Source organism: Coffea arabica, chromosome 5e (assembly GCF_036785885.1).
Source record: "Coffea arabica cultivar ET-39 chromosome 5e, Coffea Arabica ET-39 HiFi, whole genome shotgun sequence".
Taxonomy (NCBI): domain Eukaryota; kingdom Viridiplantae; phylum Streptophyta; class Magnoliopsida; order Gentianales; family Rubiaceae; genus Coffea; species Coffea arabica.
In genome coordinates, this window is record NC_092318.1 from 53,892,834 (window position 1) to 53,909,655 (window position 16,822).

Genomic DNA, 16,822 nt, shown 5'->3' on the forward strand with positions numbered 1-16,822 from the left:
CAGTGATTTATGCATTTCAAGAATGCATCGCATCGCCACTCCTTGAGATTGTGGAATGAATGCTTCTTCCTTGTTATGTACTCTCTATTTTCTTGTCTTAAATTTGAGTGTGCCGTGCCGTGCGCGTAATTTTCATGTCTGATATTTACATGAAACAATAAATCATCCAAGAGATGGAAAGAAATTTTTTTTTTTTTCTTGTTAACATGTCTCGTTCAGGCGCCAGGTTTAACATACGAAATGGATTTTGTTTTGTTTGTTGCAGACAGAGAAAACCATGCCATCTTTTAACGTGCTGCAGTTGCAGTTTGGGTTATAGAATAAGCATGTCTCGTGGAACTAGTAGTGCAGTTTTTGATAGCTTTGAAGATGGACAAGAAAAAGCCGCGAAGGTTCTCAGGGCAAAATCTCGACATACAGGCAATAAAGAAGTTCTTTGGTTGACTAAACCAGGCAAAGGAAGCAGCAGCACTCACTCGTTGCCTCTGCTCCCCGACTACACATGCCGGATCCTTTAGGTGCCGCCAGCACCGGAACTTTGCAACTACCGACGAAAAGGAATGGGTCGCTTAATCACGCCAACGTTTATTTGCTGCATAAGATTTCAGTCTAAATCGCCTGTTACTTGTACATACAAATCGAGGAATTTTTTGCACGAGAATTTATGTACATTGTGCATAGTCATAATAAAGTTTAACTGCACTTTTGAAGCCTTCTAAATTTTATTTTATTGAAGACTAAGTGGAAGAAACAAATGGTGTGTCCATCAGAGTAAATATGACGACTATCATCATCCACTCAACTCCTAGTAAAACATTCATTTACATTATACGAACCAAAAATTAGTCAGTGATCGTGTCAAAAGAGCCCTTTTTCTGCTCAGGTTGTTGGTCGAACCCATGTTGTTTCTGTCGTCAAAGTATTTCCATAATACACTTGCTTTGAGGAGACATCCCAGTAAGCCTGATCCAAGGAAGCAGAAAAACAACGCAGTAAGAATACTGGGAAACCAAAATTGGATGTAAATTACGTTATACATCACTGAAAAATTTGTCAAATCAATCCGTGCTTGGAAAATGGTTCTGTTGTATAAACCAAGACCGGAGTTAATACAAATACTTGTGGGCTCAAACTTGGCTAACTCCTTAGTTCCAGGGGATATAGTTTCTCAAATCGCTAGTGTAACTTCTGAAAACTTTAAAAAAAAAAAAGAGACACAGAAATTAATTGTGCATAGTGTTAATACCTGCCATCCACGTGGAAGACCTTTGGAGAGTTCACCAAGATCAGGCTGCTGATTTCCTTCAAAAACATCATCTTTAGGAGTCTGAACAGATTCCTTGGCTAATTGAGCTCGCTTGCGCTTCACACGCTCCCGCCTGAACCAAACCAACAAGAACAAGTCACAATAATACCCAAGAAGTATATATCATCATCATGCTGAACTTGTCTTGAACCCATCCCCTGCCAACCCAGAGGAAAGGCAACGAGGATGCAAAAGACATACTACCAATGTTAGTCTGTCTAAGTAAAAGCTCTATTTTCCATGTATATTAAAAGTAAGAGCACTTGCATGCATTATGTACAAATTAACTAGCATAAAGATCTATATCACCAATGCTTAGAGGACTAAGAGTCTACCAATCACCACCAAGTGGCTGAAAATTAGCATTCTCTTTGGCCTCTCCACTAGCAATCTGCTGTGCATGCCATTCCTGAAAATAAAAGAGAATTAGCGACATCAACAAGCTATGTAAATGAACAAACTGACACTAGAACACAGGCAAACCTTGATTTGCCGTTGTCGTTTCTTCTCTAATATCTCATAAGCATTTTCAGGTTCTTTTTCATCCTCTTGAAGTTCCTCTTTTGCAGCTTTCCACTATTAAGCAGCATGACAAACATTTCAAAACTTGGGAAAAAAATGTGCCAAAGGATACAACTAGCAGAAGGTGGGAACAAGCAAGCACCTTGTCAACCAAGCTGGAAACCTTCTTGTTGGACCTCAGGGAGGAAACAACAGCCACTGTTCTCTTTTTGTTACGTTGTACTGCCCAAAAAAAAAAAAAGCAAAATAAGGGAAACTCTATAACACATACTATATGCAAATCCTTCCGCATTTTAAAAAGTTGATCACAACTTCGAAGTATTTTTTGCATTATCACCTTTAGATCGAGCCTTAGGAGCTGTTGTGGAAGCAGTGATAGAGGAAGTGGTAGCAGGGACCAATGGCTCAGAGACACCCTCTAGCTCTGAGATGGTTGCTGGCGCTAATGTAACTTCAGAAGATGAAGGTTCCAAAGATGCCTTTTTAGCATCCACACTAATGGCAGGAACATCAATGTCACCTTTCAGCAATGAAGCAGAGCCCACAGCTGCCTGGACTTCCAGGGATCCAGTGGGATCAGAGATGGAGTTTTGGACAGAATCACCATGAAATACAGAAGACTCTAAGGAAACAGGTTGTGTAATCCCATCTTGAAGGCCATAGTACAAACCAGGCTCAATAGGGTTGACTGCTAATGTGGCTGGCGCATATGTGTCTGACAATGCTTCAAAATATAATGGGGGCTGGGAAACAGTTGGTTGACATCCATCAGTCGGGGCATACATATTACTGGCAGATATGTTAGTGTTTCCTTGAGCATAATACTGGAAGTGTGAACTGGGATATATGTTGTATGGTTCCACATAAGGAAAAGACTCTGTCGACACCAAATCAGATGGTTGAGGGCCTGAGATTTCAGGAGGCTCATCAGGTGGAGGAGGAGGAAAAGGTTCGTTATCAGGAGGTGGTGGTGGAATCCAATCTTCATCAGGTGGAGGTGGGATACTACACAATTCCAATGGGACTGAGGATTGAAGATCTGCAGGCAGAGTTTGATCGTTATGCTGCTCTGACGGAACTGAAACAATTAAATTGTTTGAAGGATCAACGTCCTCAACTTCCATGTCAACATCCATATCCACTTCTTCCCCAGTATGAAGCAAAGCCTTGGGAGTCAACTCCTGATGCACAGCATGTCGAGCTTCAACTTTACCCCCAGCATTCACAAGACGTTCTATGAGGCTTGGATCTGATGGAACATTTTCAGAGCCAGTAGCACCGCCATTGTCCAATTCTGGATTATTTTTCTGAAATTCCGTTATTCCAGCAGATTCCGAAGCACCAAAATCATCAGATGCAACATCAACTGCCTTCTCTTCACTGGAATTTGCTTTAATGTCCTCACCAATGCTTTCAGGCAATATACTGGTCGTGTCAACTTCATGCACCTGTTCAGATTTTAATTCCTGGACTATATTATAAATGACTGCTTCAAGCTCTAGAAGCCGCCTTTCAGAGTGCTCCCAAAAGGGGAGTAATAAGGATCCATGGCACGCTAAGGACTTGATATCAGAGAGTCTCATCTCAACCTCCAAAATGCACTTTGTTATATGGTCAATTCCTTTAAAATAGCCTTTCAACCTGAAAAATGATTGACAAGAACAATATGATGGTTAATGGATCAAAGCAAGAAGAGGGGGGAGGGTGAGGGAGGGGTGTTGGAAGATTATTCACAGAGTACACAGGAGAAATGCCTTCACTGGTTACTAATATGCGCATTATAAGAAGGAAAAAAAAAATAGAACAAAACAGCAATTGTGAAATTCCCACAGACATGAAGAACAAGGAAAAGCAAGAAGATGCATACCCTTTAACAGTATTCAATTGCCCCAACAAATTTTCAGACTGTTTCATCAGAAGGGAAGGGAAGTCCGTCCCAGTTTCATAGCGTCCTCCTGGCTTCAACAACTGAATACTTGTTGCATTACCATCAGTTGGAAAAACATTATCTGACTGACCAGGTGAAACATTGGTTCCACGTAAAGTTCTAATATCATCTAAAGCATCTCCTCCATGATCCCCTTTCTTGTCATCTAAAGTATCTCTTACATACCCTTCATCTAATGTATTAGTTATGGGCACATCAATATTCCCTTCAATGGTTTTCAAATTATGATTTTTGACCTCGGAGACATCTTTCTCTTTCTGTTCAGAAGCATTGCCTTTCGGTTCAGTTGCCTGGGCTAAAACACCAGGAACTTCCCATGAAGTTTCACCAGTTGCAATATTCCAATAATAATACTGATTGCTTTCTTCATGCAGGACAACCTTCCAGCCTGAACTCACATCCCCAACAACTTGTGTATCAGAAGTTGTAGCAGCAGTTACCTGTTCCGTCAAACCATGTGCATCATGCAGGACATCCGTGCCAGTAGCATGGATCCCTGCAATAACACCTTCCAAATTCTCCAAGGAATCCATTAAGACAGGTCCATTTTCTACTGCAAGTTGTCCAAGCTTGTCACCAGCAGAGCCATTCCCTTCTTTGACTCCAAAATCTTCACTTGCTCTGCCAGCAGCTAATTTTTCCTATCCAATGAGATATTAAACCAATGGATTAGCTAAAGCAATAGAGTTCATACAGACTTCCATGTGTGAACAGATTCTTTTTCTGGACTTTATTCTGCATATTCTGGGACAGTCGCAAGGGAAGGAGCCAAACTCAAAATATCTCAATCATTTCTCCCTTAGCCTACACTCTCAGTATAGCATCTATCCGAGAGAATCACCAGATGGACGGATTGAGTGAGTGGCATATATGATTGTCTTAGAGAAGAAAGGTGCTAAGAAACAAAAAGAATATCCTGACACGGAAAACTTACAACATTGCAACTTATAAGGCAGGAGTAAAACAAAAGCAGCCCAAATACAAAAGCAATAAAAGGCACAATCTTCAAAGATACAGGGGATAATTGAAACATACAAAATAATGGAAATAAACTCAAGAGCCACAAAAATAGCAACAACAATGACATACTACGGAGTATTAAAACAAGAATCCAGAAAAATGCAGAGGTAACCAAGTGTTTTACATTGAGTTTTGAGATTTTCTGTCTATAAACTCAAACCAATAAATACATAACCGACAACTAACTTGCAGTCTAAGAAGGAAAATTCCTTTCTCTTCTGCTGTCTTCCATTTCTGTTTTCATCTGCATTCGGAAACTTCCATCCATAAACAATATCCATAAATGGTGAACTACAATCTAGTAAAACAATTTTCCTGTCCATACAGACCCCCTATCTAGGAAATTGAAGTCTTAATGTTGACCATGCTGCACTCATTACTAAATAATATGGGCAGATGCACTTTGACACTAAATATGAACCTATGTTACCCAGACTTGCCATTTCAACGAGGTACCCGTGTCGACACGACACGAAATGACACAGGTAAGGGTGCAGGAAACTGGTACAACACGGCTGGTGTTGCCTGAAGTAAGGGAGGAGAAGACAGAGGCGTGACAAGTGTAGAGGGAGAGAAGCGAGAGCTCATCATTTTTGCAGATCTAAGCAGAAGACAGAGAGAATGCCTTCAGAATGGTCGTTGGAAATGGTTGCCTGAAGAGAGATTAGCCGTAGGCGAAGAAGTGTGGTGATCACGGCTTTCTGGGAAGGTTCTGGAATAGAAGACAATGGGTTGATGGTGGGGAGTAGGTTTTGTAGGGTTTTCTTATTGTACCAAAGCTAATATTTGCACACTAAACCCTCTAGTCTTTAATAAAATATAAAAGTTGCCACAACCTTTTTATTGTACTTATGGATAATAAATTATATTGTAACCCTTATGTCTTTATAATTGGAAAATAATCACTTATTTGTTAGCATATTCCCATCATTCTAAAAAACTTATTTGTGATACATATCCTCAATACAAAGTGAATTAATATAGCCGTGTCCGTGAATCTTCAATTTCACAACATAGAGAATCCGATCCTTCTACACATACCCATATCCAACACTCGCAACCGAGTCCGTGTAACATAGATATGAACCACCCACTCAATCACTAAAACCTTGCAACAAAAAGCTCACTGATGTCTAAGGCTTAAAAATATAAAAGACAAACAGAGGAGGACAACCTATCATATTGGTCAATCGTGTAAACTTGTAAACTAGATGTCATATAACATCCACCGAAACAATATTAACTTTGACCAATTAACACGGGCACATCCTCACTCAGGCAGTGAACATTTCCTGCCCCATAATCCAAAGAAAGTAATTAAACAGTGAAGACAACCAATTGCAACGTAAGGCATACAAAATAGTCTGCCTGATGGAAGTAGTGCTGGCAGAACAAAAAAATTATACCTGGTCATCAACTCCCCTAGCACAGGAGTCCTCAGCCTTGTTTTGTTCACCACTTGATCCATCGTCTAACTCGTCATCACTATATTGCCCAAGCAAAACTAAAGGATTCTCTGCTCGTTTACCTGCATACAAGACACCCGAGTGTCAATGCCAAAGAAATACAAAATTTTCGACTAGAAACAATTTTTCAAAAAAAGAATCTTAAATTATCATTTCCTAGAGGTCATTTATACCAGCCAAATCACAGAAATAAAAAATCAAAAAGCCAATATTCAGAAAATTTTCAAAAATTCTTCACCATCATCACCTGTAAAAGATTGAAAACTTGTTAGCATGGCATAAAGTGAAAAAAAAAAAAGCCAGAGGCATACGAACCGAGGGAGAATCATATCCTTGCCATACTCTCCATTGCCAAGATGCCGCCAGAAATGGGTATAACAGGACAGAACTCAGAAGTACATTCAATAAATCACTGTGGCAGGGGCCTGGTGTAATCTGATGACCAATTGAATGTCCCAATACCACAGCCATTCTACAGTCTGAAAACAAATTCTTTTGGGGTACAAACAACATGTCTTGCACCTAGTATATTTATTAATTTTCCACCAAAATTATGCGGTCACATCATTCCTTCTCTACAAAGATCAGTCCTTTTGAGGAAAACTGACGGAACCCACCTGAAGAAGATGGTGAATTGGGTAACCCAGCATGATTTTTGGTATTATCATCCCCTCCAACTTCTTTTTGGACAGAGGAGCCACCCAAATCTCCTGAAAAGTGAGATCAAACAGCTCAGCGTTAAGACTCTTGGCCTCATGAACATCAAATAACTTGTAACCAACATAAAGGAATGGACTGAAAAACAAAGCTTGCAAAGGGTCAGAAGCAATCACAAACATTTTAAAGGTATGAATAGCTTTTCTTTGGTCAAAATTTTTCATTATTTGGGTCTATAAACAGGATTCTGCATGGGATTAACGAAAGTGGTTGACCACCCCACATATGTGCTTTTATGTACCTAGGATGATCCCACTAGCAGATATCAAATTCCATCATAGTATCGTCTGTCCCCACAGGCCTAGCAAGCTAACTTTTGCAGATCGGTCATACACAATTCCAACCATGTAAAATCCTAAAAATCAATTATAAAAAAAAGAAAAGAAAAACCTTTAATCAACATTGCCTAAACTACAATATGCAGCTTGGGAACATCTATATATAATTTGATGACAAAAAAGCTTCACAAAATTGCAACATGCAGTTGCGCAATCACTCCCGTCAAAAATTTTACAACCTCGACAAAATGCACATGCTGGTACAGGTGCAACAGACCAGTCTTCACCATGATAAACTAATAAGCAAAAGCTAAAAAGTTACACGAGGTGGGGAAGACAATGCAAAGTAGATGTAACAATAATAAGCACAAAGCTCTTAACTCCTATTAAAGCTTAAAAAGAAACTTCTTTTTTTCTTCTTCTTCTTGTGGACAATTTTTTTTGGTGGGGGGTGGGGGAAGGAGGTTTATAAGATCCAATTGTCGGCTTTTCACTTTGACAAGAGTTTCACAACACTTTCTAAATACTAAGAAAGTAGAAAAGGGCAAAAATTGTCCCAAACTTCACTAAGCAGCAGCTAACAGCTTGATTCAGCCAAAGATAATCGGACGCAGCAGCAAACAGCTTGGTTCAGCCAAAGATAATCAGACGCAAAGGAAAGCGTAAAATTCAGAGACCATTAATTAACGTAAAAACCGAAAAGCTCTAAAATTTCAAAATCCAACAGGACAATAATTTCATTTTACAAAAGAAAGTTTATGTTGTACCAGAGGGTTCCGCGATAAGGTCGAGCTTTAATCTCCGACCGGCGGCACTCAACGCTGCGAGTCGACGCTCCTTTCTTCTCCCCATCGAAATTAACAGACTTCAAGATAATCGAATGTTGAAATTCCCGAGATAATCTTCTGATAAAAAGAAAGAATTATTGTCGGAATCCTCTTTGGAAACCCTAGCCTACGAACACACCAAAATTCGATAATTTCGATCTTGTATACCACCTTAAGAAAGGATCCCATTGGACTTCGGTTGCCTGTCAAAGGCCCATTAAAAGGAAAATTTAACTGACAGCCTAACTTTAGAGGGCCTAACCCTTCCTAAGAAAATCCAAACCAAAGATTGGAAAGGCTAAAATAATTGGGCTCTATTGTGGGCTAAGGGCATGGTTTGTAAACAATAAAATGTGCCCAGTGTTATGGTCCGGTTAACAACAATGTCAAGCTTCCCTCAACACCTTCCTAACTTCTCTAACCTGCGTCCGGAAAAAACGTTCATCAGGAATAAATTTTTGTTTCTAGTACACTAAATAATGGAGAAGAATAAAAAATTAAAAAGTTATCAATCATGATGAATCATGCTCCCTCTTATCTATAAATCAAGATGGACTGCACTATTTCTAGAAATTCTAAAAGTATTGAATTTTTTTTTTGGAAGAAAAAAACATTAATTGAAGAGTAGAGTCTGATTTATGTTTTATTTTTTTCTTCTTTTATTTAGATGAAAATGGTTTGACGAATATTATGACAAATATTTTGCAAAATTCTGGAAATTAAAGTGAAGCCACATTTGCCCATTATATCGCATCTTTGTTTTGTTACTATTACTCCCCTATTTACTCTCCTATACTTCCGTAAACTAGTCCCTTATAACATTCATTTTTGACAATTATGTTGAACAAAAATTTTTCCTTTTTTTTAAATACAAAATCGGTAATATATTTGAATACGTGCACTATGAATCTATAATGCATTTTCATTGTTTGTCTGGTCATTATATAATTTTATTCAATTAAACGTTCTATTGCACAACATATAACGACAAAAAATTAGTTCTAAATTATCTTTTGTGCTCATTAAAAAACTAAAAAATAAAAACACGAGTATAGTTTTAAATATTATTTTATTTCATAAAATATTATAATATTTATTCTAAATAATCTCCTACCTATTATGTTCATATTCTTTGGCTTTCTAAATGTGTTTAATATTTCTATATAAAAAAAAAATAAACGAACGATTTATTAGTAAACTGAAATTGGCAAAAAAAAAAAAAATTTAAAAAAAGAAATGGAATCACTAACTCACCGGTGACCCCGATCGCAATCAATAGTGGTGCCAACTGTCAAAATTATCAGTATCATCCTCCTTCCTCCTGACATATGATAAACAATACATAAACAAATACAGGAAGGACTGCGATGTTACATCTCTCTCTGTCTCTCCATTGAAGAGCTGCAAATCCAGCAGCTCAACTAAAGGACTCGAAATTTGTTCCTGGGCTTTTGTTAAGGATACCTTTATAGTAAGGTGAGACAAAAAGGAAAAAGAAAAAAAGGGAAACCATTTGTTTTTCACTTATGTAGTTATCTCTAGGATGATTTTTAGCAAGTTTTAGCTTTCAAAATCAAAGCTTTGGGTGAACAGGATTGCTGCTCGTGGCTTAGATCTGCATAGGAATATTATTGTTTTGTTAACCCCTGTTGGATAATTAAATGGTTTAAAATCATTTCGTCGGGTTAGTTTTCCCTGCACAATTTTGCTGGTATATTAATGTATGCTTGCAAAAAGATTCGATTTTCTCAATGGATTGCTTTGCCATGATCTGTTTAACTTATTTTTTGCTGCTTCGAGATTGTGAATCTGTTGCTTATATCGGGGCTTATGATGAATCTTGGAAATTTTTGTGCTTTGGGTGGTTTCATGGAGTGGACTATTTAAGAGTTTTGCTTCGTAACGGGTCAGGTAATCTGTTTGTACGGGCTTGGTTTGATTTCGAGTACATTTCTTTACGGGGAAATGAAGTTTGATATGCAATTCTGTCACAATACTTTCGTGCTGCCGAATCGACCTCTGTGTGTTTCCGTATTGATAATTTTCATTAACTCTATAAGTGAACACATATTGAGATTCGGTGAAGTTTTAACAGCATACTTCAAAATCCCTCTTCATTTTTTTGATGTTTAGACACCAAGAAGTCTAATTTAAAGTTGTCTATTTCTCGTTGTTTCCTTTATACCTCTGAATTTTACATATATCTGGATTCTGTTGCCATTCTGAAATTATTTTCTGAAAACAGATCATCTTGATATAGCCTCGATAATTGCTCAAGCATTTGTTTTCAGTCCAGAAGAAGCAGAGAATGGTCACAAGGTTCATTTTCTCTCGGTCTCTGTCAATGTATGTGTATCTCATTTTAACTATCGTGAATTAACTTTTATTTTTATTTTTTAATTAACAGGCATGGAGCATTTTGATGTGCACAAAATACAATGTCACAGTGCGTAGAGGGGATTAAGCATTTAGGTGCTTCCCTGCTGCGATGTTGTGATCTTGACTTTAATAGGCAATCAAGAGGCCTTGAAGATCCTGAAATCCTTGCAAGAGAGACTGTCTGTATGCTTTTAGCCTATATCTTGACTTCATCCCTGCGTTAATTGTGAAAACTAATATGAAGAGATAATGGAGGCTATGAAGCTGTTATTCTTGATGTTATTACTGGTGCCTTTTTAAAAAAAAAAAAAAAAAAAATTCCCTCTACCCTGATTATTCATTCATTTTTTAGGCCTCTAGACTTATTTTGTTGTTACAACTCCCATTTAATCCTGGCTTGGACTTTCCTTTTTTTAAAAAAAAAAAAAAAGGCTAAACTTTACATTTCAGTTATGGGCGCATGTTTCTTTTTCTCCTCTGTCTCATGTTTCCAATCCACTCTGGGGTCTCTTTTTCTTTTTCATGGGTTACAAGAACCTGTTTAATCTTTCTGAGATAAAGTTGTCGTTCAACACTTGGTCTCCGCCAGTTCCAAATTTAACTTTGTGGGGCTTGAATGCAGAAATTAGGGAACTGGGAATGTGTTATATCTTGAATAAGTTCTCTTCTAATCTTATGTGGTGAAGCTGTCCTGTTATTTATGATAACTTCTCTGTAGGGCTTAATGAAAATTACATGACCTGATGGTGGAACTAAAGATTGAGTCTACTTGGCTATTTTCCTTGCTTACAATTGAATAACCACTAGCCCTGCTCTTTAATGATTCATTCTTTTTAATGTGTAGTTAGTGTAAGCGAAATTGAAGCACTATATGAGCTCTTTAAGAAGATCAGCAGTGCTGTGATTGATGACGGGCTGATCAACAAGGTACAAAAACATCTCTCTTGAAGTTAAATTTTCTTGTGCTGGGCAAACCAATTGCTCATCAACCGACTTACTCTTTTTTTTTTTAATAGTAATTGAACTGTAATCGGTATCTGCTCATTTAACCTTAATTCCATCTCTTAAATTCTATATTGCAGGAAGAGTTTCAGTTGGCATTATTCAAGACAAACAAAAAAGAAAGCCTGTTTGCAGATAGGGTATTTTCTTGAGAACAAATATTATAGTTTGCTAAATTTCCTTTTCTCAATAAAATCGTTTAGTTTGTTAAACTTTTCTTCTTTAGCTCGGGAAAGCTTAAAATGTGTTAATTGCTGGTGTCGGTTTTATTGCTTCTGGGTTGAAATTCCTGCAGACATGTGCATGCTTTTATACCTCTTCGAATTTTCTAGGAGAACAATGTGATGAGTTATCTCTGTTCTGCATATTAGATTGCAATTTGACTTTTTTTTTACTACTTTCTTGTTTTTCTTCCAATTAAGTATTTCGAAGACTTTTCTCAAAAGCTGTTTAAACTTCCAATACCTTATTAATTGCAGGTGTTTGATTTGTTTGATACGAAGCATAATGGAATCCTTGGGTTTGAGGAGTTTGCTCGTGCGCTCTCTGTGTTTCACCCCCATGCCCCAATTGATGATAAAATTGATTGTATGTCACTTAATATGTTTTTATATTGGTAAAAACCTATTTCTGATTCTTTGCGTTCTAACATTAGCTACAATCATATTCTCTGTTTTGCAGTTTCCTTTCAACTATATGATCTTAAACAACAAGGTTTCATTGAGAGGCAAGAGGTAGTTAATAATCTACTTTAAATTCCACTTCCCAAAAGGATGTTGATTTTATGTCTGAGGAAGAAATTTTTACAATGATTTAAACTTTATGTTTCAAAGTTTGGTTGTTGCCTCTTAAGCTTTTACTTCTCGTTAACATGAACATGAACAATTGAGGTGCCATGAGTTTTGAATTGACTTCTGAATATGTAGGTGAAGCAAATGGTTGTTGCCACCCTCGCTGAATCTGGTATGAACCTTTCGGATGACGTTATTGAGAGTATAATCGATAAGGTGCCTCCTCATTCTTCTTGATTGACTTTCAAAACTTAATGCCCTTTTCTATCCTTGGGGATGGAAGTGGGTTTCCCTTTTTATTATTATCTTAGTGCTTATACTTGCGAAGGCTATTATCTGGTCCGCCTGTCATGTTCCAAGATCAAGACCTCGACCTACATTGAAAGAAACATAAAAAGAGAGGAGGAGGAGGAGGAGGAGGAGGAGGAGGGGGTGGGAAGGAAGTGCCAAAAGCAAATGATGCATTCTACCTAGGATTTGGCAATATGCTTTCTCAAGAAGAAATAGTCATTATTAGGGAGAACAACGTATGAAGTAGCTAATGCTTCTTAGTGAATAAGGTCTGCAAAAACTTGATATTTCAATTAGAAATTGGCAAACCTACAAGATTGTGGACTAGTGTTTGGTATCTGTTTGGCTTGTGGACGTTCACATGTTATAGTACATTAAATTCATCTGATCTGTGTCATGTTATGCTATTTATTAAGTTTCTTTTCTTCGTTGTAGGCTGAACATTTGCTTTACTTGAAAAAGAGTATCCTGACTGAAGCTAACTTCTCAGGATTGCAATGTTGTTATATGTGTGATTTCCTACATGATTTTATTAATGCTTACAAGATGGCAGCCTTTTAGAAGGCTATATTCCCCAAGAATACTTGTACATGTGTAATTGAAATTTAGATTCCTTTCCTCGTTTTAACCTTTTCTTTTTCAGACCTTTGAGGAAGCTGATACTAAGCATGATGGGAGGATTGACAAGGAAGAATGGAGAAGTCTTGTCTTACGGCATCCTTCTCTTCTCAAGAATATGACCCTTCAATATCTCAAGTAGGTTCACGCTCTTATGCCTGCATTTCTCCATTTCGAATTGGTCAAGTTTTGCCCAATATATTTCTGATCTATCTGCATAAAAAATCAAAAAGTTTAATGCAAAAAGTGTTAACTATCTCATGACATATTCTATTGGTTGTTGCTATACTTTGTCTGCATGTCTTGAGTTTCTGAAATTAACTTGAGGGACAAACTTTTCTTGCAAAGGCTTCAATTTATGCGAACACCTTTATCCGGAGAGTTTGACCTAGAACTGTTGCTGTTGGAGAAGTGTTCCTTTCTGATACATCTTTCTCTTTGCATGATGAAGAGTAGAGGAGCTTAACTATTTTTGCATGCCTTCGAGAGTAGTCGAGCTATATGAGAGAGCCTCGTTTATTTCCTAGTGGTTGACATCACATTCCTCTTTTCAACAGGGACATCACTACCACATTCCCGAGCTTTGTGTTTCATTCAAGAGTTGAGGACACCTGATTGCAGATTGGGTTTTTTGAGTTTATTAGGCGGTTATGTAGAAAGTTTGGTTTGTTATTAAATGCGCAGTGCCTGCCCTGACCTTGATAATCAGCTTATTGGCTCGTTTGTTTCAGTATTGACATTTGATACATAAAATTCGTGGGTTTGATTCTTTTGCTCCTTAAGTTAGACGCCTTGATGCCTGGATTGGTAGCAGTTTACAGAGCTTTTCGCCAAGAACTAGATAAAATTTTCATAATCTTGAACCCAGTATGATAAAAACTGAAAAAGTTTCATATAAAAGTAAGTGCTCAAACATTTGGTGACGAAATTAGTCACACAAGAGCTTCCCATTAACTAAAACCAAACTATAAGCTACTGGACTGAAAAAGCAAACTCAGACTCAAAAGTACTGCTACTGCAGGAGCTTGAAGAACATAATAATAAAGTTGATAAGACTTGTTCAATGATGGCAACGCAATTTCCAGAAAAGATCAGCTTGCAACCAATCCACTATCATGCGGTAAGCCTCCTGTGTTAAATGAATTCCATCCCAGCTGACGTATCTTTCGGGATCACGGCAAGCCTTAACGCCTGGAAATCCACACATTCGCGTCTCATTGAAGTTGTACTGCCCTCCAACTCCACAACAAGCTTTGTGCAGCTCAAAACCTAAAAGACAAAACAAATCAGACGACCAGATGTGGATGCTTCAGATGCCCCTTTCTCCTACTGGAAATAATTTATTTCTTTTAAGAATTCAAAATGGTAAATGCCAACTAAGCATACCTTTAGTTTCACCTAGTTTGAGAAGCTGTTCATATGCAGCGTAGTAGTCTCCATAGACGATTGTTACATAAGGGTACTTGTCTTGCAGCTCAGCAATCGCCTTCTTCAGGTGATTATTGTGGAAAGTTGCAAAGCTGTTCAATAGCCATATGCAATGATTCTCGTCGAACTCGTCTACCTCGCTTTCTAGCCCAAACTTTGTAAGATAAATTGGCAGACATCCCATTGGAAAGTTCCCAGGAACCACTATTGTCCTTGCTCCAAAACTAATGACTTTCTGAAATACAGCATTGAAAGAAAAGGAGAAGCAATTAGAAGCAAGAGAACTCAAAGCAGCAAGAGTGCTAATAAGAAGAGGAGGGGCCTGCAAAAGCTAACCTCAACAGCATGCTTAATTTTGGCAACAACTAGAGGTACCAACTCTTGAATTCTAAGCGTATCTCTAGCCTCATCAAAGTACTGAAGGAATGCATAATTATAATCGTTGCCTCCGATTTCACCCACCATAAATAGAGCTTTTTGAAGCTTCCTTTCACAATCTGTTAAACAAAAAGAAAAGGGACAAAATTCAGTGTCATGCCAAAAAAAAAAAAGTTAATAAAAGTTGAGAAAAGTTGAATGGCTGTCACGATCGAATGCGTGACGCATATATAAAATTTGAATATACCGTTGTGACAAAATTTGTGAAAGTGATCGTTCATCCACTGAAGCTGTACGTCAAGGGAACTGTTGGTCGCTGGATTTCTAACATGATGACGAGCGAGAACAGCTGATGATAGTGTCGTAGCACCGGCTACGGCAAAATTTGCTCCATGCTCAAAATTCGCCTTTGTATCCTTGATCGGATTCAGAAGAGGTAGACCCAGCGCCTGGGCTGTGTTAAAACAACGATCCAAACAAATATTCAGTTAGCGGATGTGATTATGACAGCCTACATAAACAAAAGGCATAATACACTTTGGTTTGGTAGCCCAAACATAAAAACTAAGTAAACATCGATGATGAATCACCACTAGGAACATCAGCGGAAGATTGCAGATAAACATCATGCTGCAGGGTTAACCAGTATGACTAAATGGATAATTAGGGCAAGAATTGTGCATTGTTTTCAGTTAAGGCAGCCAAGAACTGGAATAATAATATTCTGGATAATTTACAGTCTAAATTTCCTTGTAACACACCAAACGGCGATAGTTCGAATTCTTTCCATCATGCATGCAACTCATTGGCATCTACGTCCTCCACGCAAATTATTTATTACAAAATAAAAAAAGAAAGAAAGAAAGAAATCCTTTACCAGATTTTGTCGCGGAAAAGAAAATCAGATATAGAGTGAGTTGATAAAAAGCAAAGCTCTATATCAAGCGTTCAAAACAAGAATAAACCATACGAAGAAAAGATTAAAATAGCCTGAATTGTGAAACACACACACACACACACACACAAATATAAAATAGCTAATATATATATACCAATGTAGTCAATCATAAGAAGTCCATCAGAGCAACGGCCGGTGGCTTTGTGGTGGGAGAAGGTCTGACCGTAGGGGTTTCTGGCGAAAGGTAAAGCGGCTCCAAGTGGAGATTCCCTGATCAAATTCCCAGTGTCTGATATGGAGTCCCCAAGTTGGTACACCTGATCAAAACGGCAGGCACTCAGGAGAGGACTAGCATCAGCGGATGGTGAGGGAGAAAGGAGCAGCAAAGCAGATGCAATAACAAAGAAAACAGCACCAATGCTCGTGCCCTTGACTCCCATTATTGCTCAGAAAACAGCCAAAAAAAGTTTAACTATGTAATATTACTGCTCAGTGGTACTATCAAGGTTGCTTGCTAGGTGATTATATAGGACTGAGACCAAAGTGTTACAAACCTGTTGGAACTTGGATCAAAACTTCGAATCCTAGCAGGATTTGTTCTGCAGATGTCAAACCAAAGCAAAAAACAACCAAAGTAGCACTACACAAAAATACAATAAGCAGTTTTCTAGACGGAATTGACTTGTTTTTAGATTAAGGTCTCTGATCCTGCTTTTGTCGATCAACTTACAGCTCTAGCCCCAATTCTACTAGGATTCAAGCATGAGGTGCAATTCCACTAGGGATTGAAGTACATAGAAGTTGTGATGAGACAAACACCTTTTCTTTACAAACTAAACTACATTTTATTCCAGACCACCTGTAATTCAAGTTTGACCAACATAATACTATATGATTTTATTTTTTTTTCCAGCTCAACATGTCGTAATTACTAAAAAATCAAATTTTTAATT

General features: G+C 37.8%; 3 protein-coding genes across 6 annotated transcripts; 1 reads left to right on the top strand and 2 right to left on the bottom strand.

The window, feature by feature from the left end:
- Positions 1 to 703: 703 nt before the first annotated feature.
- Positions 704 to 8,251, bottom strand: LOC140006793 (uncharacterized). Of its 3 annotated transcripts, XM_072049390.1 has the most exons (10): positions 8,025 to 8,251; positions 6,880 to 6,972; positions 6,203 to 6,324; positions 3,696 to 4,417; positions 2,166 to 3,469; positions 1,971 to 2,050; positions 1,790 to 1,882; positions 1,642 to 1,715; positions 1,247 to 1,379; positions 704 to 963 (listed from the first exon to the last, which is right to left on the bottom strand). In XM_072049390.1, the coding sequence occupies exons 1-10, from the start codon at positions 8,107 to 8,109 to the stop codon at positions 880 to 882; spliced, it is 2,790 nt and encodes a 929-aa protein (XP_071905491.1). In that variant the 5' UTR covers positions 8,110 to 8,251; the 3' UTR covers positions 704 to 879. The 3 variants fall into 3 exon arrangements, with proteins under 3 accessions (XP_071905491.1, XP_071905492.1, XP_071905493.1); XM_072049391.1 differs by lacking the exons at positions 6,880 to 6,972; positions 8,025 to 8,251 and adding an exon at positions 6,578 to 6,715; XM_072049392.1 differs by lacking the exons at positions 6,880 to 6,972; positions 8,025 to 8,251 and adding an exon at positions 6,436 to 6,572.
- A 1,096-nt stretch (positions 8,252 to 9,347) lies between these two features.
- Positions 9,348 to 13,947, top strand: LOC113687933 (calcineurin B-like protein 3). The gene is made up of 10 exons (XM_027205469.2): positions 9,348 to 9,560; positions 10,330 to 10,403; positions 10,492 to 10,646; positions 11,308 to 11,390; positions 11,546 to 11,605; positions 11,945 to 12,053; positions 12,147 to 12,199; positions 12,392 to 12,472; positions 13,191 to 13,303; positions 13,723 to 13,947. The coding sequence occupies exons 3-10, from the start codon at positions 10,523 to 10,525 to the stop codon at positions 13,778 to 13,780; spliced, it is 681 nt and encodes a 226-aa protein (XP_027061270.1). The 5' UTR covers positions 9,348 to 9,560; positions 10,330 to 10,403; positions 10,492 to 10,522; the 3' UTR covers positions 13,781 to 13,947.
- Positions 13,948 to 14,035: 88 nt separating this feature from the next.
- LOC113687931 (GDSL esterase/lipase At5g03980-like) lies at positions 14,036 to 16,669 on the bottom strand. Of its 2 annotated transcripts, XM_072049393.1 has the most exons (6): positions 16,424 to 16,669; positions 16,024 to 16,186; positions 15,219 to 15,425; positions 14,930 to 15,090; positions 14,552 to 14,828; positions 14,036 to 14,434 (listed from the first exon to the last, which is right to left on the bottom strand). In XM_072049393.1, the coding sequence occupies exons 2-6, from the start codon at positions 16,037 to 16,039 to the stop codon at positions 14,226 to 14,228; spliced, it is 870 nt and encodes a 289-aa protein (XP_071905494.1). In that variant the 5' UTR covers positions 16,040 to 16,186; positions 16,424 to 16,669; the 3' UTR covers positions 14,036 to 14,225. The 2 variants fall into 2 exon arrangements, with proteins under 2 accessions (XP_071905494.1, XP_027061269.1); XM_027205468.2 differs by lacking the exon at positions 16,424 to 16,669 and having other exon boundaries at positions 16,024 to 16,384.
- Between the last annotated feature and the right edge of the window lie 153 nt (positions 16,670 to 16,822).